General features: G+C 43.6%; 1 protein-coding gene across 6 annotated transcripts in view; it reads right to left on the bottom strand.

The window, feature by feature from the left end:
• Positions 1–22,466, bottom strand: part of LOC140212784 (uncharacterized) — a 237,803-nt gene that overhangs the window by 138,301 nt on the left and 77,036 nt on the right. For all 6 annotated transcript variants that reach the window (XM_072285779.1, XM_072285783.1, XM_072285780.1 and 3 more), the window contains exons 13-18: positions 22,004–22,099; positions 16,478–17,196; positions 7,822–8,111; positions 7,093–7,210; positions 2,624–2,817; positions 212–351 (exon numbers count right to left, since the gene is read on the bottom strand). In XM_072285779.1, the coding sequence (XP_072141880.1) occupies positions 212–351; positions 2,624–2,817; positions 7,093–7,210; positions 7,822–8,111; positions 16,478–17,196; positions 22,004–22,099 (1,557 nt within the window). The remainder of the gene's footprint in view (positions 1–211; positions 352–2,623; positions 2,818–7,092; positions 7,211–7,821; positions 8,112–16,477; positions 17,197–22,003; positions 22,100–22,466) is intronic.

Below are 22,466 nucleotides of genomic sequence, written 5' to 3'. Positions count from 1 at the left end.
GAAACCGTGCAGAATGGGCTGAATTCTATGCCTGACGAGAATCAAATGTACATGTGTGAGGTAATCTCAAGATGGAGCAAGGAACACCATCCTCGACAAGAGGACGGTGCAAAAAAAATCACAAGGCAGCTAGATATAACACCACCAAAGCAATGAAAGTGGCATCAACAAAATTATAAAATATCAGTATCTGCTGCTGCAAAAATCCTACCTTGAGGCTGTGAATTTCAATAGGAGGCGGCAGGTTTCCACTGCTTAGGGTTGGTACGAGCTTGAGCAGACCATTGGCACCACAGAAACAAGCCAGTGGGTGTGGCCGGGAGAACTTCTTCACCTCTTCTGGCTGAGGCACTGCGAATGCAACCACAGGGGTAGATGAGTGTAGGTTATCTTGGAAGTATGGGGAGGGACATCTCCTCTAGCCAAAAGGGAAAGTAGTCAAAAGGACCGGCAAATAGCCATTTACAGCAGAATCTCGATGATGTGAATCTCTCAGGACAGTGAAAAAATTCATATAACCAAAAAAGAAATTTTTTTAGAAAGTAAGGGGAGACGCTGCAATAAGATGGTGAACTTGCTCAAGCTTTCCATTTCTTAAATTTATTTTTCTGCAATCTTAAGTCTTTTCCTTATCTCATGGTGAAGTACTTGGAAGAAATATGCAGCAGAATTTGAGAAAACTGAACCTTTTTAGTGTGTTGTCTTCGAAATCAGAAAGACAATTGGGTTTCAAGAGGTTCACTGCTCATCACGTGAGCACAGCTTTTTATTGACATAGCACCGCCGTCTTGGTATTGCTGTAAACACAGGAGACTAGAGATTTTCTATAGTCACAGCGTCATATTTCTCCATGCAGAAGCAAATGTAACAAAAGCAAGTGCAAAACGAGGAAACTAGGGTCACGATTTGCTAGTGTAGCCAACACATATTTGACTCGGAGGTATTGCACCCCAAATCGGCAGTGCGTATTCTTTGGGTGCTTCCCAACCTTCCTCAGTGCCTGCCTAGAAGGCGATGGAGCCCGACAACAACTGTGACGGGCAAACAAGTGCCTCAAATCGGCAGTGTGCATTCTTTGAGTGTTTCCCCCGAGGCAGCCCCTTCATCTGCACCTGCCTAGATGGCGATGGGGCCCCCGACATCTACTGTGGCGCGCAAACAAAGAAGCTCACTTCAAGGTGACTACAACCACGAAGGCCAGTCGCCTGACCCTCACAAGCTGACCGTCACAGTGAGCAAGGAGCCAGTGTTGACTATCATGGAAGGAGAGTGAACCCGTTTCCAGATTGCCTTATCCTTGCTTCAAAGATTGGACATTAGAGGCAGAATTCTGTGAACAGTATAACCCCTCTGATTGGCTGCAACAAGGTCATCGAATTCACTTTTGTAGGGAAATAGGGAAAAAACTGCTTAGAAAGGACCACTTGAGCGTGACTGAGAGAGCTTTGACTAGAATCCGACTACTTGTTTCAATATGCAAATAAACTTTTTTTTTTCTTTCGCTCCTACTCCTGGACATACTCATCCCTATGCCTGGAGGATTGCTGGCCTAAACGCTACCCCGAGGCGCAACGTTGGTATGCTTGTTTTGCACACATTTTAGCAGCAGTGAACTGCACACTTCACATGTTACGAGGCCAACATTTCAAGGTCTGCCGGTTTATTTAGAGTTTCATTCGTTGCTATGTCCTAGTTGCTGCATGATAGTGATAAGGGCATGGTTTGCACAAGATAAGAGAATCTGATTGCTTTTCTTTTCGGCGGTGAAGCTACTTCGTATCATGCGGTGTGACGGGCGCAAAGGTAGAAAAGTTTCGAAATGTTATCGGGAGCCAAAGACGACCGAGGACATGTAACACAGAAATAAGGCTGCCCATGGAAGCGAATCTGACTAATCTGACACTAACATCTGACTTCAGGTGGGATTCTCACGTTAACACTATCACATCAACCACAATGAGACAGCTATTCTTCATTAACAGACGCCTTAAACTAGCACCATCTGAAACAAAGTTATTCGCATGTAAAACACTTATAAGACCGGTTCTAGAGTACGCCAACACCGTTTGGTTCCCGTTTACTAACAAGCTGATTAAAAAACTTGAAGGGGTACAGCGAAAAGCGCTGAGATACATACATAATAAACACTCCATCACAGACTCGCCAACAGCATTGCTGAAACGGGCAGAACTTTTAACCATGGATAACAGAGCCAAGCTTACTAGACTAAAAATCATGTATCAGTTAATACACAATCAACTTAAGCTATACATATCAATGTCCTCGAATAGGTTAACTCGTCATAAACTCACACACACATTAAACGAATTTTCATTCCGCACTGATATTTTCAAACACTCATTTTTTTCAAGGGCGACACGCGAATGGAATAATCTTAACACAGGTATCACTGACAGCTCATTCTTAGATACGTTTGGTACCCTGATTGCGGATCAACTATACGTATTGCAGCAATAATTCTTCTCATTATTTACGTAGTTCCTTGTTGCCTTGTTATTGCATGCTGCTACTCCATGTTCACACACAGTTTCTCCCTTTCTATCCTAATGCTTGGAGCAGCTATGCCTCGCTTGGTTTCTTCATACACAAACAAATATCTTACCATGGTCGAGGCGTGTGGACTCATTGTCAAGAATGCTGGGATCACAATCATCTTCCGTGTTGCTGGCAAAGCTCTCATCACGACGCGAATCTCCATTGGCCGATGATCGGCCAGAATGCACACTGAGGCGCTCCATTATCTGTGCCGGGTTGTAGCCTAGTCGAGCGTAGTAAGCATCCACTTGCTGTTTATAGCTGTAGACAGAAAAGATGTTAAGCAGCACCATTTTACTGGGATGAGAAAGAAAACAGCTCATGAACTTTCTTCTAGTAAAACTTCCCACATGCAAGTTACAAGAGCCAGTCCCTTCAATAGGGAGTCCAGCTTCAACATCTAGGTTGACCAGCTTATGAAAACTAGGGATGTACGAGCAGTAACCTTTTAGACTGAATTGAATACAAATCGAATATAGTGTAAGAAGCAAATCAAATCTCAAATACTTTTTAAATAGTTTTAAAATAAATAACAGCTGTTTTCGTAATTAATATAAAACAATGTTCACATCCCAAACTGATAACGTCACAAGTTTCTGTCACTACATTGCACTGAAGCATTGTTTATTGAAAAGTAAATTAGGAATAAATAAGCAGTTTCTTCACATGTACAGAACTTTCCTGAGTGCCGACATCTTAAGGCACATTAACCTTAAATAATAGAGCATCAAAAAGTAGTAGAATAATCCCTATATCAAAATGTAAATTTAGTACCAGTATTTCACTTGCAGTTTACTAATATAAAGAAATGAACCCTAAACTACCAAGAAACTATTAAATCCTCTAAGCCGGCATAACTACCTGGCGCACCGCTTCGTTGGCCACCATGCAAAGCATATGCTCATTGGGCACTAGGTACTGTGGTAGCAATGTACCTCAAAACATCCTTCAGAGCCCCAAAATAACTAACAGCCTCCATTTTCCTTTAGTTCTCTGGAGGATCCTCAATCCCACACATATATGGTTCACTTAAATTATACTGATCACAAGAGATACCAGGAACACCAAAAAAATGAGTCAGACTGTTCAAAAGTTACTAGGAACTCAATCTGAATTTGAAAAAAAAAAAAAAAACTGCTCACACTCCATACACTAGAAACAACTTAGCAAGATAAACATCCCGCAAAATGAAATTCAAGCTTTGAATCAGAGATATTTCACTACAAAAACCCAAGGAAAACATATGTATTGAAAATAAAGAAATGTGATTCAGCATGCTCCTCCTTTAATGTCAATTATGGATATGTCTCAAAACTAAGGGCCATCACCACACAGGAGTCTGACCACACCCTATTTCATGCTCCTCCTATAATGTCTATCATGTATCTGTCTCAAAACTGACTAAGGGCCATCACCACACTGGAGTCTGACCACACCCTATTTCATGCTCCTCCTATAATGTCTATTATGGACCCGTCTCAAAACTGACTAAGGGCCATCACCACACTGGAGTCCAACCACACCATATTTCATGCTCCTCCTATAATGTCTGTTATGGATCTGTCTCAAAACTGACTAAGGGCCATCACCACACTGGAGTCTGACCCCACCCTATTTCATGCTCCTCCTATAATGTCTATCATGTATCTGTCTCAAAACTGACTAAGGACCATCACCACACTGGAGTCTGACCACACCATATTTCATGCTCCTCCTATAATGTCAATTATGGATCTGTCTCAAAACTGACTAAGGGCCATCCCCACACTGGAGTCTGACCACACCCTATTTCATGCGTTGAAACAGTGCATTAAGAATTTACTTCTTAAGTTTCAGCATCAACTCAGGTTTCGTAGGGCTTTGTTAAAAGGTGCAAGCAAAAACACATATGTTTAAAACCTGCAGCATGTACCAGGGTGGGTGAAGTATTTCCACCAACAGAAATTAAGAGCAAATTTATGAGCACTCTATTGTTGATGCACTCATACCTATACACATCCCTTTTGCATTACGTATGAACATTTCAACCAAGCTATAACACTACAACCAGACCTGTGAACTAAAAAATCTCTAAGTCAAACAAATTTCACATTAATTTTTCGTTTTCATAATACGTGAGTTCGCACTTCACACTCGCCTATTACAAAACAAAACAATTTTCTAATGACCACAGAAACAAGCCTTGTAGACACACATGGTGCAAACTAGTATACAAATCTTCTTTAGCAATTTATCAGTACTCAGAATGTCAATGCATTCATATCACACCAAAAATTAGGTTCAATTTCAACTTTGTAGCAACATGTTTTGACCATACAGCTTCTCTCATAGGCCCACTAAAGAAGACGTAAAGTGATATACTAATGCCCCAAGCTGCCCAAAGCATGAGTTTAACAAATAATAGAACCTTTCTATATAAGATGATAATGAAAGAGAAAATTGTCTTCTACCAGATTGTATCATGAAGCTACAAATGTTTGTAGCTTCATGATAAAATCTGGTGAAAAAAAAAATTTCTCTTTCCATAACTTTCGTTCAGCTTGCTTGTGTCTGCAGAACCGATTTGCTGTAAGATGACAATGTAAACGCGTGCAGCAGACTGGAGCTGCCATTATAAGGACACAGTATCAAGTCACATTACGTAACATGTCGTGCTTATAACTGGTAAACTGAAGTTGACCATCGACAATAAAAAGGTTACCATATTTTTGCACATATAACCAGCACCAAAAATTTCTTTTATTTATCAGTAAGGTCCGGGTGCAAATTATATGCGAATTTCGCCTTGAGGCGTGGCTTCAAAGCAGTGCGGTGCACTCTGCCGTGAAGCCACATCTCAAGGCAAGGTTCTCCACCATATTAAGTTTCATTATCTCCTAGGGAACCCCGCCCTCTCCTCAGCCCTGCGTGTTAAAACTCTTTTCTCCCATCCTTAATGGTCCCTCATTCACATCCTGTTTATGAATCGGCATTTTGCCTTTAGCAGTTAGTAAACAGTGTTCGAGGCGCCGGTAAACTAGAACTCGAATCATGATGAACTGCGGTCACCGCTATCCTTTAAGCTGGATTCACATGACAGACGTATTGTGGACAAATCAGTCACGTAACATGTGATGCGAATTGGATCATTTCGCCACTAACATTCACACAACTGAGGATGAAAGTACATATGGACAAGCCCTCACACGGGTGACGGTGACGGAGCAAACATGACCGAGCAAAAAATACGAACAGTGACTTGGCTCTCCTCCATATTCCAAGAAGCTACGCACGGACTGAGGGCATGTGGCGTGAATGGGTGACACACAATTACGTTACATGCTATTCGCAAGCTCAAATTACAATTTGCTCCATCATGTGAATACAACTTTACAGTGCAGCAGACGCTGAACATCATCAGCATTGCCGAAGAGGGGGGGGTGCAACCGAGCCAATGGCCGTAGATACCACATGGACAAGTTCTGCATCCAGGAATGGAGATTGTTCTTGCAAAGATTTGAGCGTTGTTCTATACAGTTATTTGCACAAATTATATGCCCGGTTCTTCTTTCGTCTTTTTATCGGGCTGTTGTAATTGGTGCTACAGATTATACGCTGGAAAATACGGTCATTGCATCACCCTTCGGCAAAAAGAAAGTGCAGTCTGTCCAATTTTAGAGGACTTTACGGCAGAACTCACTGATGCTACATTTTCACACTACTGTGTTGGTGTTACTTGCAGTAATGCGAGCCCACTCTCTGTGTGGACCTCTGACTCAAAGCAGGTAGTAATGCCCAGCAAAACATGACCTCAGATCACCAGCACAGCGTAGAATATTTCCATCAGTGACCTTATGTATCAAAGGCAACTTGAATTGCAGTAATGTGCTCACCATTCAGTTGGGTATTTCTCTGCAACCAAATAATCTCCTGGCATACAATAAACATTTCAACGTTTCTACAAGGGTAATCTTATAACTGTCTGCCTTTAGTGCCCCTTTATGCGATATCAGCAAAGTGATGTTGTTGTTTTGCAGCTTGGTGGAATGTAAAGGACACGAAAACATCTAGGCTGCGATAATGTGGCGATGCTTTTTTTTGTTATTACTTTTCACACTTCATCAGTAGTCAGAACAATGCACTACCCACATTATCAACGAGATCAGCTGGGCGTGAATGGTGCATGGTAAGGGTGGCTTAAAATAGAGTGAAAGGCATCGCTACAAAATCGCGACCCAGTATAAGCAAAATTTCATGAATTAATATTATAAAATTTGCACCAACTTCAGCTATATGAGCACATTCAGTCAGCATCACAAGCTTGAAGGAAGAAAACATGAAGGGAAATGTTTCAGTTGTGATACTGCAACAAGTTCTAATAAGAATAATGGATACGATAATGTTGTGGTACTAATAAATGTTTTCATTGATAATCAAGGACCAAAGTAAAAAAAAATTTCAGAACAGAACAGGAAACTTTTGAGACCCTCCTTCAGCACAAGCCTTCCTTCAAGCAGCAGCACATCAAATCTTGCTTAGGAACTGTTGTCAACTTACGCTGGATTGGTTCTGTATAACTCATCATAATAGCCATAACCGTAGCCTGAGCGTGGTGCATAGCCATAGTGATAGTAATTGTAATAGTCCCTCCGATAAGTGTTGTAGTCGTAGCCACCTGAAGACAAAAGAGAAAATAAAAAAAGAGATATGTCAAAAAACGCTTGTTTAAAGAAATGGCAGAGCACAATCAGAAATTGCCTAATACAAGTTGACTCTGCCCCCGTTCCATTTACATGCATTTCAACATGTAAAACCATTAGTTAAATTCAAACACACACAAATGCACGTGCTGGTTAGTCCACACAACATTCTGCAACTCACGTCTGATGCTTGTTGCAGTATATGATACCCAAATGCATTATTTGGTTTTTTTAAAAGAAGGTTTGCACTAGGCCTCGTGCCATGAAGGCCTACGTGCTTTTAAAGTATTCCTAACCAACTCTCCAGGCAGGACAAGAATATTGTTCAGCATATGTATGTACACATAATTTACTTATAGTTCATTGACTACTACTACTACATCACATTCCTTAAACTATGTTCACCTTTGCAGTGCGCTCTCTCCCCCAAAGCTAATTGTGCAGAAACAGAACAACAAGCAACCTGCCAAGCTAAACCAACAAATAAATGCGCAGGATTAAAAAGCTTCTGCTCTCAATAAGATTAACCTTTCTGTTATTTAATAACTAATTTATCAATCAGGCTTTGCTTAGCCACAGGCCTTACCGGCTCCACCAGCTCCTCCAGAGCTTTTCTGATCATAGTAGGCACCAGGTGCCATTTTGTCAACATCCCGATACTTTCGGTGCTTGCCAGTGCCATAACCCCTTCGAGATTCTGGAGAGGAGCTGTCAGATTCACTGTGCCTTGATGATGGTCGGTTGTGACTGTCCCTGTGCCTTCGGTCACCCCGCCTGTCATAGTCATCGAGGTAAGCATCCTGGGAGGTTCGGCTTGATGGTCGGCCACGGTCACTGTACCGGTCACTATGACGGTCATCGTACCGGTAGTCATGCCTGCATGGGTATCGGAACCTTCCTGTCACATCTGTTGCTCAAACATTCCATAAAAATGTTCGTGATGTACAAAAACAATCCTTAGACTATGGGTTCTCCAAGTGGGTTCCACGGAACCCAAGGGTTCTGCAGGCCCCTCCTCAGAGTTATGCAAACCAATGATAAGTATTCCCTAGTTCTGCTAAGCCGGCAAACCATGTGCATTTCTGCAGTTTGAAGGTAGGTGCCACTAGCGTACAGGCTGATGCATACATCGGAGGATTAAAAATTAAATGCACAAAGCAGCACAACCGAGCTGGTTCTAGTACAGTAGCTCGGTGAGCGCGGAGCACCACTAATGCACGATGCAAAAGAGCAAACACAGCGCTAGCATCCAAATGAAATGAAGCGGTTGAGTCTGCATTGCCATAGTCATCAGCGGAAATCGTACGTGATACGCGACAGCAACGCCAGAACACCTCTTGCCTAACTGTGGCCATAAGGGGCCCCACACCAGGTATGGTCATTTTGAGCTGACAAGCGCAGAGCATACAATGCGCGCCAACGATCGTGTTTGCAAAGAATTACATCGCTATGCGCCGCAGAAAGGCCTGAAATTTCAATCCAAACGCCGTTTCCCTCTTCACTTGCGGCGAATCCGCCCAGAGAGGGACAGTGACATAGTCGGGCTCCTGCACCTACGTAATCGGGTCCGGAGTGTGACATCGCTCGTGGTGACACGAGAGTTCGAGAATTATTCAAGACAACATCTGTTTTCTGTGCGATCTGTTGCTTGAATCGACGAATTGAAGTTTAGAGAAATAATAAAACACACAAAGGGAATGTCTGCGTGTTCTTTTGTTTTACTTTGCCTTGAAGCAAGAGAGATGTACTTCCGCTTCGTCTGCTTGTTCCCAGCCTTTATTCTTGTGTTTATCGGTGCGCATAAAACCGCTTTGGTCACCATCCATGATTACGTAGATAGCACAGAGAAAGAATAATTTAGGAGGTGCAACTCAGCTCCTTCTCACGTCGTCAGCGTCTTGCAGGAGCGAGGCAGCAGGCGTCGTGACAGCGCCCCCTACCGAATGCCAGACACCTGACGTATGGTCATGTGATGGTTTGTCAAAGCTGTCGAAGGGATGCAGAGGATTCGTCCGACGCAGGGAGTGCTCTTGTCGTCTGCTCGCGCGTGGCTGCTTGATGCCAGAGTGCCGCCCTTGCATTAGATTCAAGATAAATGTATTTCTTAGGTAGCCATAGCTCGAGTACACTAGCTCAACACGATGCCTGTCGCTAAACGAGACGGGAGCTATTGCAACGTGCTCTCGCTAAGCTGGCCGGAGTACCATGAAACAGGGAGCAACCAGTACTACCCCAAAGAGCAACAATGACTTTTTAGGCTGGCCAAGGATGACTGCGCCTCAAAGGTCAGCGTAGTATTTACGCCTGCTGACCATTCCGCGGGAGAAATGCTTTTAGCAGACGTAGTCGCTTGTTGTCAGTTCTCAATCCTCACTTTCTATAGCTCTTGCCCATTCTTGCAAGCATTAAGGTCATTTGAGGTTTGAAAGTTCGAGCGTTTTCCGCACAGGACTTATATTCGCTTTTACAGTTTGGGACGAAGCATCGCACTCCATTTTCGATAATCAGTGAATGCATACACAGTGAACACTTAAATTGTAGAGGAGCAGTGGAGGAACTGCATAACTTAAGAAGGGATGATTCTGACTGCTCGAAGCGAGCGGTGGACTCTATTCTACTCTGCTGTTCCATCTGTCCACAACTGCCCAAATGTGCTGCAGATATATAATGAAATTTTGTTTCGCCGCACAATAGCTATGTATTGCATACTCTGATCGGCACTTTTTATGGCACATGACAATAAAGTAGAACAAATTCTAGTTTTCCATTACGTCAAAAAATTTATCAAGTGTCAAGTGCAGTTTTTTATATGCTCAAGATTATGGTTGCCGATCGTTTGCACTTTCTATAAGTGACTGGTTACGATTGCAAATCGTTTGATCTTTCAAGTGCGCTAGTTTCTTGTTCTCATTACTGCATAAAAAGCATGTCATCTTAAATAAAAATCATGAAAGAAATATTTACACTAAAACGGTCCAGAGGTCTTTTATTTCTTGAGCGCAAACCATGCTGGTGTAAAACTTTTATGGTGGCATCCAACAGCCCAGCACAAGTGGCCAGAAGCAGATGACACGGATGCCATCGGAGACAGTGGCCACGCGCACTCCGCTCCGACCGCGAGGGATAACAAAAGTAGTTCCTTGCAGCGCCGCAAGGGGCGGCGTGCCAACAGTCGCTAACTCATGATAGCATGTCTGAAGCTGCGCGTCTCCTCCTCACGCAGCGGGACATTATCTTGGCTCACACTCGCGCTGGCACCTACCCATAGTTTTGTCTCTTGTTATTCTTATTCCGCGGGTTCGTCCACATTTGTTGCAACAAACGGTAGTTTCATTTTGAATTGGCGCATGCGTTAGCCGTCTGCCTTCAGAACCACAAGGTCGCCATCCATGATCGCATCGATAGTGGCCGCGGTTTTGTATGCAGCAGTTGCGTCAAACAATAGTTTCGCTTTGACTTGGTGCAAAGCTGTCGAAGATGAATAGCACCAGCTACATCACAATGGAGAGGCAATTTGTTGGCGACCAGCTCACTGGTGAAAAAACGATTGAGATGTGCGCACGGTATTGAAAAGCATGTCTCAGATGAAGAGGAGCGCTGCGGCCGTGCTAATCAGACACAAGATGAGAATTGAACCTTCAGCACTGCTCTTGTGCAAAATAAGAACAGGATTTGCCGATTCATTCAGTGAATAAAAGCGTGTTGATGTAGTAAGTATTGTTTATTGTTTTCTTGATACCCTTGATAATTTGACATTTGGTCAATTCAGACATTTTTTTTTTTCGGTCCCACAAAATCCGAATCAATGTATTACTGTACACAAAGTAGAGTCGGCACTAATTCTAAGACCTCTTCTGATGAACTGTTATAAGTGTCCCCACGTGATAAGCACTGGAAACTGTCATTCTTTCTCAGCAAGCCTTGGTTGTGATACTGTCGTCTTGGGTCATAACGATTGCACCCAGTTTGGACTACGTGGGTTACATGTCGCCATCAAAGTAGCCTGCCCAACCCCACCATTGGCCCCAAACATGTTGTATGCTATGCCTAGTCACTATATTAGGGGTGGGGAAGGGGGGGAGGGTTTCTTGGCACTTCATGGAGCTTAGCAGGGTTCCTTGGTACCAACGTGCCTGAGAACTCCTGCCTTAGACCTTGCTTTTCAAAGATATAGGGCACATTTCATTTTTTTATACTTCCAGCCAAAAAAGCGTGCTTACACTGCTCCACCATTCTGCACCAATTTGGGGCAGCAGAGAGAAAGTGCAGCGCATAATCAGGCTCACTTACGCCCAACATGAAATGAAGCAAAGCTTCATTTGCTCGCTCTTGAAATGTTAGATTCAGTAGTTATATGAAAACCGGTCAAAAAAAATTGCAGTAGTACCCTGCCAGGCATGTCTAAAACAATAAATTAAGTGCATAACATTAGGGTGTCTGCTAAATGACAAATTCTGTAATTCTCCAATTTATCCAAACTTTTCATGTTCACCGACCACTGAAACAGATCTGTATTGGCACAACCCACAATGCAAGACAATCCTGTCTGCAGCTCTGTTCTGTTGCTTGCAGCCACCACAAGCATGGTGCAGTTGACCCTTCATAAAACGAACTACAATCTAATTAAACTTACAATTTAACACTTTCGCTTATATTTTTTTGTCCTAGCTCTACTGGTGGACACCATGTATGTTTTACCATGATTTTAACAAAGATTTATCAACGAGATTATTGATGGCGACTATGTAGTTATGAAGGCACGTGGCCAATGCGGTGTTATGCACGGCGATAAATGCAAGAATAAAGGCTTTAAAGCACAAATAGGTACGAAGCTTACCGGAGTTGCTGTCATTCACATACGATTTCTGCTGATGACTATAGCAACGCAGACTCCGCCACTTCGTTTCAGTTTGGATGCTAACGCTGTTCTTGCTCTTTTGAGCTGCACATTTGCGGTGCACCATGCTCGTCGAGCTCCAAGAGTTGTCTAAGTTAACGAGAGTTTGATTGCACTAAATAATGCATATGCCTGCCAGGACCCTCTGAGAGGACAAGTCCGCATTATCCGGTTTTTCGAATTAACAAGGATTTTACTGTATTACAACTATACAACTTGTCAACGCAAGTTTATGTCAGATGACATATTATTTGCGCACTTTGTGCTTCCAATACGTGACATACTATGCTTTAGTTGCAAGTGCAAGTGGTGCGATGCAGCCACTTGTGGTACAAATACCGTATTTACACGAATGTAAGACGATCACTTTTTTTAAATTTGAAAATCTGAAGTGGGGGGGTCGATTTACAATCGAAACCAAAACATGGCACCGCCAAAAAAGTGAGAATTGTAACTACACAACGTAGTTTTAATTTTATGTTTGCTCTCTGGTCCTACCCGTAGCTTTTTGCTATCCTGCATGTTTGTCGCTTTTCGGAAGGGTTTTTCAACATTTTTGAGAGTTTTACAGTGCACACAACACTCATGGGGGGGTGTCGATAGTTGATGAAAGCCCCGCTGTTCCATTCGCGGCGGCACCCTCAGAACGGCACCGCTTTCGGGGAGTATCGGTAGTTCATGGAAGAGCAGACACCGCTCGCGGGTTTCTCTTTCCCTGTTCCGCTTAGCTTTCTCTATAGTTTGACGAAAGGCATTGGTTTGACGCGCTCTACTTGACTGCCGGCTACGTGCTACTTCTATGCTTCCTCAGTCGTCATGAGTGCTCCAGGCCCACTAATCATTCGGCACTCGTTCACAGCAGCGTTCAAGAGGGCTGCCATCCTTTACGCCGAAGAAACAAATCCCTGTGCAGCAGGCCACAAGTTCGATGTTTCTGAACTAGTGGTGCGAGAGTGGCGACTGCAGCGAAGCGAAATTTTCACCTGTGACAGCAAGTGAGGAATTTCCCACGTGCCGAAGTGGACGTTTTCCGGAGCTGTAGGCTAAGCTCGCGGCGTACGTCGCTGAAATGCGTGATCGGTCCCTGCCACTGAAGTGTGACATGGTCATGAAACAAGCCCGGATCTTTGCCTTTTAAGGACCTGCTCCACCGCGAGTACAAGTGGCTGGCGGCAGAAGACGGTTGGTGAAATTACGCCAACCGGACCTGTCAAAAGAGCCTCCCTGACGGCTGCGTGTGGTTGGGTGCATTTGGCGTGGGCTGCTGTTCCACAAGATGTGGTGGTGCGGTCATTTGCCAAATGTGAAATTTCGCAGGATGACGACGCACTGTGGGACCGTTGCAACAATGAAGATGGCAGCTCTAGGGAAGACGAGTAGTCTAGTGACCATGTCAGCTACTAATAAAGTTTCGTTATCGAATACGCCCTTGGGTATGCTCTATTCTTTTTTTTTTTTTCCTGTCACGCGATATGGGGGGGTTGACTTACATTCGAGTCGACTTACAATCGTGTAAATACAGCATATCACTTTGCTCACTTGGAAGTAAATAGGAAGAGATCTCAGACACCTTCCATGTAATAAGTACATAATGCTTTGCGACATAAAAGTATGGACGTAATATTATACAAATTACATTATGCATACCTATGTCTCTCTCTCATAAGCACCGCACTATTTTTCACTTGCAAATGTGAGTAATGAGAGAAGTGTATCAAGATAGTCTATGTAGTGTAGTCTATGTAGAAACTGAGTACAAAGCAAACAAAGAGGAGGTGTTTTTGATATGTGTGGTGCAATCTAACAATGCGTTTAAACACTAAACCTGGTTCGTACTCCAGCGTTGTTCTCTCTCGTATGCATTCACTTGCTACTAAGCATTACATACAGAACACACAGCAACAGCTAGTGCGCTTGATCGTAAAATTACTACTCAGCTTTCTAACTGATTTTACTTCTACACGTTTACAGCCAAGCTCTTCTTGACACCAAGTATGTGCAGTTGTTTTTTTAAGGGGGGGAGAGGGGGGAACTAGTAAAAGAGAAACCTCACTTTAATGAAAAATTTAACGAAGCTTTCAGCTGTAGATATGGCCTATAGAGGTTTGGCTGCATGGGCTGCCAGCTATACTGACTCAGTGCTACACAATGCATGCATTATAAGAGATTGTGGCATCACAGTCACTGTGGCCAGTTTACTAGCGAACCTCACAGTGCATCCCAGCAACGATTTGATGGAGTTTTCTTCCCAGGACTGGTATTATTTTAGCAATAGCCCCAACCCCTTGTCAAGAATATCGCTGAAGCAGCTGCTAAGTCTGCAAACGTGTCGTGCTGCTACGGCATGAGAGTTACATTTTGTATCCCGTGTGGTGTGCCAAATGGAAATCCAGCACAAGTGACCAATTTGAACTGTGAAACACAAAGTAGACAAATGTGACTTATCAGGCCAACATAGAAGCACTCACTTCAACCATCAACAATATGTGAACCTGCTTGCACTGTCAATAAACACACAATTATTCTGCCAAACTTGCTTTACCTCCTTATGGTGTGTATGATGCCAGCATGTGCCTCAATAAAAAGATAAACATACTTTATTTGAACTGGCCCCTCTCCCCTACAAAAAAAGTTAATTACAGTATTCTCAAAGAATCTCGAAGTCTACCTCTAATCCCATGTTCACAGGTTCGCAAAGATGCTGGTAATGAAATACCCTATTGCAGAGTGATGCAGCGAATGATGTCGACAGCACTGCACAATATTTAAGAGGCAAAGCATTGTCATTCCACATCCCACAAAAGCCTGTGCATTAGTGTCATGATGTCCTCGTAAGTGCTCAGATATTGCATTTTTGTCAATTAACTGCCCAAATTACATTGGCCCAACATTGTGAAACTTACTTTAAAGGATAATTGCTTGGTGCTCTTGCACATATCAAAAGCCAAAGGTGATCTAAAGCTTGCTTTTTATTGATTCTAGGCTTCTAAACAGAAGTTACATTTGAATATCTTCCCTTAAAAAACTAAGAAAACCCTTTCAATGTCTTTTTCTTTTTTTACATAACCCACTGGGCTTTCAAGCAGGAAGTTTTTTCAGAAAATTTATCTAACTTGGGAACTTGCAGCACCACTTATCTGCAGTTTCACCAAAGCAGGTCAGCTGTTGGCAAGGCAGTATCTAATACAGTCAAACCCAGATATTATATCACACTCGAAGGGGATTGCGAAATAGGTACAATATATGGATTATTCTAAATATCAAATATGCTTGAAACCTCCGCGCATCTCTCAAGTTTCTCAAGATCATCAAAAGAAGGAATTTGCCGATTCGTTTCACCAAGGGCATGTTCAACATAGAAAAATTAACTTAATTCTTGCATACAAATTCCGCAAGTTGCTTGCACTGACACTAATATGAAAGTCCCTCGCACATATACTGAACGCAACGCTAACTCTAAAAGCCTACTGCGGTGCGCCTCATGCGCGTCAGAGTGCTTGTTGCGCATTTTTCTTGGGGATAAGGTACCTAGAAATGAATGCAGTGCAGAAGCAACCAGCCTGTATGGATGTGCGCCTTGCTGCCATCAGCGCACTTATACTGCCAATTGTGCGTGAATGTGCCCAGCTGCATGTTCATTACATTATACACCGATTAAGGCCAGTCTGGCCAATTGTCATAATCAGCAACTAGTCAACCAGGCAGTTGTGTCAAGTTCTGCCGTGGAACCGGTAGTTGTGTCATGAAAATCTAAAATGCCATTCACAAAATACTGTTTCTACGAGACAAAACCCAGTGGCACAGACATGCCCAGTTCAATCGGCATCCCCATGCCTGGAGCTACTTAGTCAAAAGATAGGATGTCATCCATGCTTTGTTGTTGAATGCATATCAGACTGGGAAGCTTTTTGCATCATTGAAAAAGCACGGCGATCTGCCTTTGCCAAAACAGACGCAGTCTGCACGAGCCATCCATGTGCGAGTGAGCAAGACAGACACACACCCTGCTCATTTTGTCTCCCCGGCATGCACTGCCCTTCAGAGCCAATGTCTTGTTTGAAAGCATATGCCAGAACACTGCCATTTTGAATTCGTCGGCATTAAATATTTTCGATGGCGTGAAAAGTGACTGCGCTCCCATTAGAAGCACACTTGCAGGGACGCAGCGATACAGGAGTAGTACGACTTTCCCTACTTTTACACAGGATTTTTAAGGGGATAATTAGTGCATTCAATATAGACAATAATTTGGTGTACCCGGGTTCAATACATCTGAGCTCAATTGTACCTTCTCTTGACTGTATATAAAACTGCTTCTCCTAGCAGATTTGTCAAAAATTCTCACCTGGTGCTATAACGGTCGCTCCTGCGGTCTGACCGCCGATCCTTCCACTCATCATCACTTTCCTGCCCCCTCCACTGGTCCCGCCGATCGTGGTAGCGGTCACCTCTCCGGTCTGATTTGCGATAGTCGTCCCTAAGCTCCTCACGCCTATCTCCTCTCCGGTCTTCATACTGGTCATCCTTTTTGTCGCCCCTTCTGTCATCATGGTAGTCGTCTCTCCTTTTCCGATCCTCCCCAACACCACTTCTACCGCCTCCTTTCCTGAACTCATCCCGGTCTTCTTTTGAAGCATCTCGTCGATCATCTGCCCGATCATAGTAACGGTCCCTTTTCCGGTCCTGGTCATCCCTGAAATCTGCTCTGCCACCTCGCCTGTTATCCCGTTCAAAGTCGTCTCGACTTCCCTTCCAATCTGGGCTTTCAGCATCACTGCCCCAGTTCCTTGCTGGCCTCGAGTCACGAGAATCCCTGTAGTCCCTTGATTCCCTAAAATCCCTATCATCTTGCTTTTCTTTCCGTGGTTCCTCTTGCCGTACACGTGATTCGCTGCCCTTGTCGCCAGGTTCCTTTGCGTCATGTTTAGGGTGTGCCAGAACAGCACTAACATTGATAGTGTCATGGTGAGGGGAGAGATGACCAGTTGGTGTGGATGTCGCATTAGGTCGCAGCCCCGCCAAGCTTTCCTTCACTTCCGCAGCACGAGTTGCTGTGACAACCGGCTGCAAAGAAAAATCCCTTTCTTTGCAGAAAAGCAAAACACGCTTTCCTGCACAGACCATGTTACAAGACAAGCGGACAAACACATCACATATGCCCCTGACACAGAAGCTTCCTACAGTGGCTTGATACCGTATTTACTCACATAATGATCGCACTTTTTTGTAAAAAAATTGACGCAAATTCAGGAGTGTGATCATTATGCGAGTTAAATTTTCCACTAAAACAAAAAAAAAATTTTTCATCCCGCATTTGCTGCGGGATGACAACAGGTCAACAAACAGGTGGCTGCGGCTGTAACAGTGCGGGACACCAAAACAAAAATGGCGGCCAGCGGAGCAAGCCAAATGCGCTGAAAGCGATTTTTTTTCTTCTCGTGAGTACATTACGTGCATTGAAACAGTTTCTTCCTTATCAGTAATGAATAATATCGTTAATATCGGCAAGTTTGTCGCAACAACGTAGCCATGTCAACTTTGAAGGGACAGAAACAGAGATGGGCATGCTTAGCTGCCCATGACATAGAAACACATGGCGGGCATGCTGCGGAAACTGCGGCATTTGTCTTCACTACTGTTTTAATACGGCATGTTCCCGCTAAGGGTGGTCGAATATCTTAGCTGTGTTAAAAGCGTCGGCGTATGAATAGGGTACACTTCTAATGTATCAGTTTAAACATAGTCACTATCGTTGCCACTCGCGATTTGTTGCGTGCCCATGAGTGTAGACGAGAAGAATCGAAAGACGCCTTTTTGTTGTTGTTGACCACAACCATTATAACGCCTACAAATAATAAAGCCAAGGCAAGTTTGGTTGTACCTTTCTTTTTTTCATGGAAGTGCGAAAAGTGGTGAAAGGAATGAAATGGGGCCCCTGCTTAAGAATTTTTGGTGCGTGCAGACCGCTTGGTATGTCTCGAAGAGTTATTCACGTAGCATTCGACAGCATTCAACAAATGGTAAGCGCGATCATCATTGGCGAGACTTAGCACACAACATACCGCTGCGGCAAGTTCAGGGTGCGATCATTACATGGGAAAGAAAGAAAAAATAGAATTTTGCAGGGGTGCAATCATTACGCGAGTACTATCATTATGCAAATAAATATGGTGTATTAGTGCTGCATACTTAGACATATTAAGTATATTGTACTTTCAGTACTATACATCTTTCCTCTGGCAATTGCAGATTCCTTTCAAAACAAAAATAAATTTTTGACCTAATAAAGTCGCATACAAGAGTGCAAATCAAATACGTATAAGAAACAAAATGGGCAGGATGAAAGCAAAAATCAGTCACAGCACATTTTGTGAGGTTGCATCATAATAACTTCACTGCAAATGGACATTATGTTGCCTAACATGACATTTTTGCAGGAAGACAGGCCAGAACCATAAATAAATGAACACTACAGTGTGATACCTCTTGTAACAAGAGTAGCTATTTTTACATCCTACAAGAGATAATTTTTCTTACTTTAAATTTCCCACGTCTACTCCTCTAAAAAAAGCAAAATCACACAAAAAAACTTCAACATCTAGCAGAGTGAAATAGCAGTCTCTCATTGGCCTTTCCTGGCATGTGGTGTCAGGTCTGCCTCATGATATAGTGCAGGAGTTTGAACTTTCTTTTTATTTAATTTTTGTGTTTTATGTGCCAATACCATGGTATAACTAAGAGGCACGCCATAGGGGGGAACTACACATTAATTTGGCCACCTAGAGCTCTTTAATGTGCACCCAATGCATGATACACGGATATTTTTGCATTTTGTCTCCATCGAAATGCGGCCACTATGGCTGGGATTTGATCCTGCACCCTTGGCCTTAGATGCACAATGCCAAAGCCCCTACGCCACTGCAGTGGGTTGCAAGTGATTCTGTGAGCAGGACAGGCCATGTCATATTTCAGATGTTTTTCTTCTTCCAATATTGTGCAGTGGATATCAATGAACAATTATTGTCCAAGTAGGGAACAGTACATCCCTGCATGGCAATTTCAGCATTGAATACTACGATGCTAGAAGCAATGTCTACGAGCACAGGCTAAGCGTTTCGTGGGCATCTGCAGTCGCAATTTGTTCAATGGATGTATGACAGTGCTGCAACAATTCCACAATGTTTTGTAAAAAATTGTTCCGGCAAAGTGCAGTCGGCTGCACTGCCTAGCTTGTCGAGTATGACTGCTACTGATGATACCTAATCCATGAACACAAGTTAACATGAATTAGACACATCTGCAACATCCTTTTGTTATGGCAGAGGTGCCCCATGTGTTTACCTCTCTAGTCTATGGCTTCACTCCATTCCACACAAGCAAAAAGGTCAAGGGAAGTACAGACAACGACCGAATTTTCGGACATGCCTGATATTTCGGTGTCTTCGCGGCACCGCCACGAGCCCCATGGAATCAATGTATAAGGACATCTGAAGTTTCGGATGCTCGAACCCCCCACCATCCAATTTTCCAGACTTTTTGACGCGACGGAAGGTCCTTTGGCTCCTCGTGCAGCGCCCTTGCGAAGGAAATCGACTTGCAGCCGAAGCATATCACCACTTTGAACCACAACTAGCCGAATCTAGCCGTCACACACCGATTTGGTCTGGCCACGCTGGCTATGTTCATCGCCGCAAATGGCCGCACTTCCGCCTCCGGCGGAGTTTCCGGAGCGGCGATATTTCGTTTGTTTGCGCAGGCCACGTTTTGGCTAGCGTGGTGTGTGGTTGTGCTGTTGTGTCAAGTGTGCTGTGCAACGCTAGGCCTAGGTGCTTCGACGCTCGTCAGCGAACTCCACTGTTCGCAACTTGAGGATTTCGCTTGCCTTCGATGGCCCCCACTCCGTCTTCGTCGTCCTCGCCGATGGCATCGAAGCGCGGAAAGCAGTACCGTACCCACGGAAATAACTTTTGAACAGTTTGTTGATGCTGACAACGAGCTCAACTTCTGTGCAGGACTGACTGACGAGGGAATAGTCCGTCAGGTTGTGGGGGATTCAGAAGACTCTGATGTTGAGAATGAGGAGCCAATGCCTGCGCTGCCTACAAGCGCCGAGTTGAGGCGAGCACTGTTGACTCTTTCATCGGTGTACAGTGCTGACATGACCCTTGCTCAGATCGAGGCGAATATGATCGCATGCAACTGGAACGCCGTCCAAACAACAATCAACAAGTTCTTCAAGCCACTGCAGCAATAAGACTGGCTACCCGACGATGCACATGTACATAATGAACCGGCAGTCGGCTGCATACAGAGTTTTTGAACGCCTCTTTTTATAGCACCTTCATTATGCTTTGGCAGGGTTTCGGAAGCCCGGTACTTCGCCCTTTACCTCTAGATCCGAGAAAAAAAAGAAAAAAGGTGAGTTTGTTTGTATGCATTAATTTTTTCGGACTGCCTGAATTTTCTGACGTTCTTACATTCCCTAGAGGGTCCGAAAAATCGGTCGTTGACTGTAACTTATTAATACACAGCCTGCACAGAAATTTTTGTTGGTCCAAGTTGTGGCAATGAATGCGCTAAGGCACACGGCAAAGTGTACCTGCAACTTATACTCCGGGTCAGGCTATACATAAAACTTGGATTGGTTGCAGGGCTGCTTCTAACTGTGTACAAAGTACAAAAGTGACAAAAGGGCAGGAAAAAAAAAAGGGTGGAGGGGAAGTGGTGGACCCTAAACTAGGACACAGAACCTCAAACACTGGAGCTGTTTTTCTTAGAAAATATTTTGCTGCCTAAACACACTCGAGACGAATTCTCCAGAACAGGTATGTACACCACTTTGACACTGGGTTACATAAAAAAATCAAAATAGGGGGACGACAAAGCTGATGTGAGAAAAATAATGGTGGGGAGGCCAGTGCCCCTCCTCACCACCTTCCTCCATCCCGCTTCTGATTGTGTTCACTCTAACTGCTTCCTGGGCACTCCAATCGCGTGCAACAAGCTGCAGCTGTTGGCGTTAAAGAATGGCACTGCTGTAACAACTGCAAAGAGGGGTCACGGGTGGCAAGCGATATGCGAGCACCACCGAGTCATTGCTTTGGTGGCTCCAAAAGGGGCCTTTTAAAAAATGCGAGAAGGTTGCCACGACAGCCTGTCAGCTTGAGAAATCCAGAAGAAACGCTGAGGCGAGACCGATACTAGCATCTCGCCACATACTTCCCACTGGCTTGCACGAGAAAATAAATGAAAATAAACACAACTGTATGCATCGCATTTGATTGTACAGAATTTAAATAACTGTCTAAATAGAACTTCATTTCACATAGATTCCTACATAATTTTCTTTTATCTGTCTGAAGAGGCATACTCGAGTCAGGCTGCATGCAATGACCCTTAATATTACAAAGAACTCAATTTAAAGTTTTTGGTGCGGCATTTCATTTTTGTGCAGGTTGCCGATCCAGACAATACACGAATGAATGCAAGCTATGAAGTGCCACACAGAAATATGATAACTACCCAGGAGAAACTTGATGACACACTCCCAGATGAATAAGTCTTCTAAGATATTGATCACTCCGTGGTCTCACACGGCTCATAAGAATAATATGTTGCAGGCAAAAAAACTAAAAATAATAAAAACTAAAAATAATAATAAAAGCACAACAATAATAATCCTGCTGTTTTATTCTACAAAAATAACCAATAAAACTGATGTTCGGTTACAATAGGCTCAGAAATAAACTTCACCATCTTCACGTATTGGCCTAAAAATGCACCAGCAAGCTTTTTTGTTGAGCATGCGACCAGCAATCCCACAGACATCATCTAGCTACAATAGATAAAGACCTTTTCCTGGCGACATTACCTGAGGATGGTCTCCATCAGTGCTTCCTGAAGGTTCGGTTCTCTCCGGTAGTGTTGAGTCGACAAGCAGGGGGCTCGGTGCAAGCGTTGTTGCCACCTGCAAGCACGGCATCCCACAGCAAAACACTCCCTTTCAGATGAACAGAGGACAATAAGGTGTAGTTAGCTCAACACACACAGCCATATCTGCTTGCCTCATGTATCTCATTGTTTCACATTCTTTTGGAGCGCTATTCCTAAGCCTATTTTATTACATACCAAAGCTGTGAACTTGTTTCATTAATCAATCACCTACATTATAAACAGTGACACAGCAGAAGTTCTCTCTATGCTCCATGGAATGCACACACTTCCAGTGAGGCTTGGGTTTTACTTAAAAATGGTGACAGATTTCGAACAACTATCATGCTGCAGGTAGCTTTCACAACTAATCAATTAATAGCACATTTACTTACTTTTCTTAC

Source organism: Dermacentor andersoni, unplaced genomic scaffold, assembly GCF_023375885.2.
Source record: "Dermacentor andersoni unplaced genomic scaffold, qqDerAnde1_hic_scaffold ctg00000042.1, whole genome shotgun sequence".
In the NCBI taxonomy this organism is placed as follows: domain Eukaryota; kingdom Metazoa; phylum Arthropoda; class Arachnida; order Ixodida; family Ixodidae; genus Dermacentor; species Dermacentor andersoni.
Note: the sequence above shows the minus strand (reverse complement) of the source record. Positions and strands in the feature narration are given on the sequence as shown.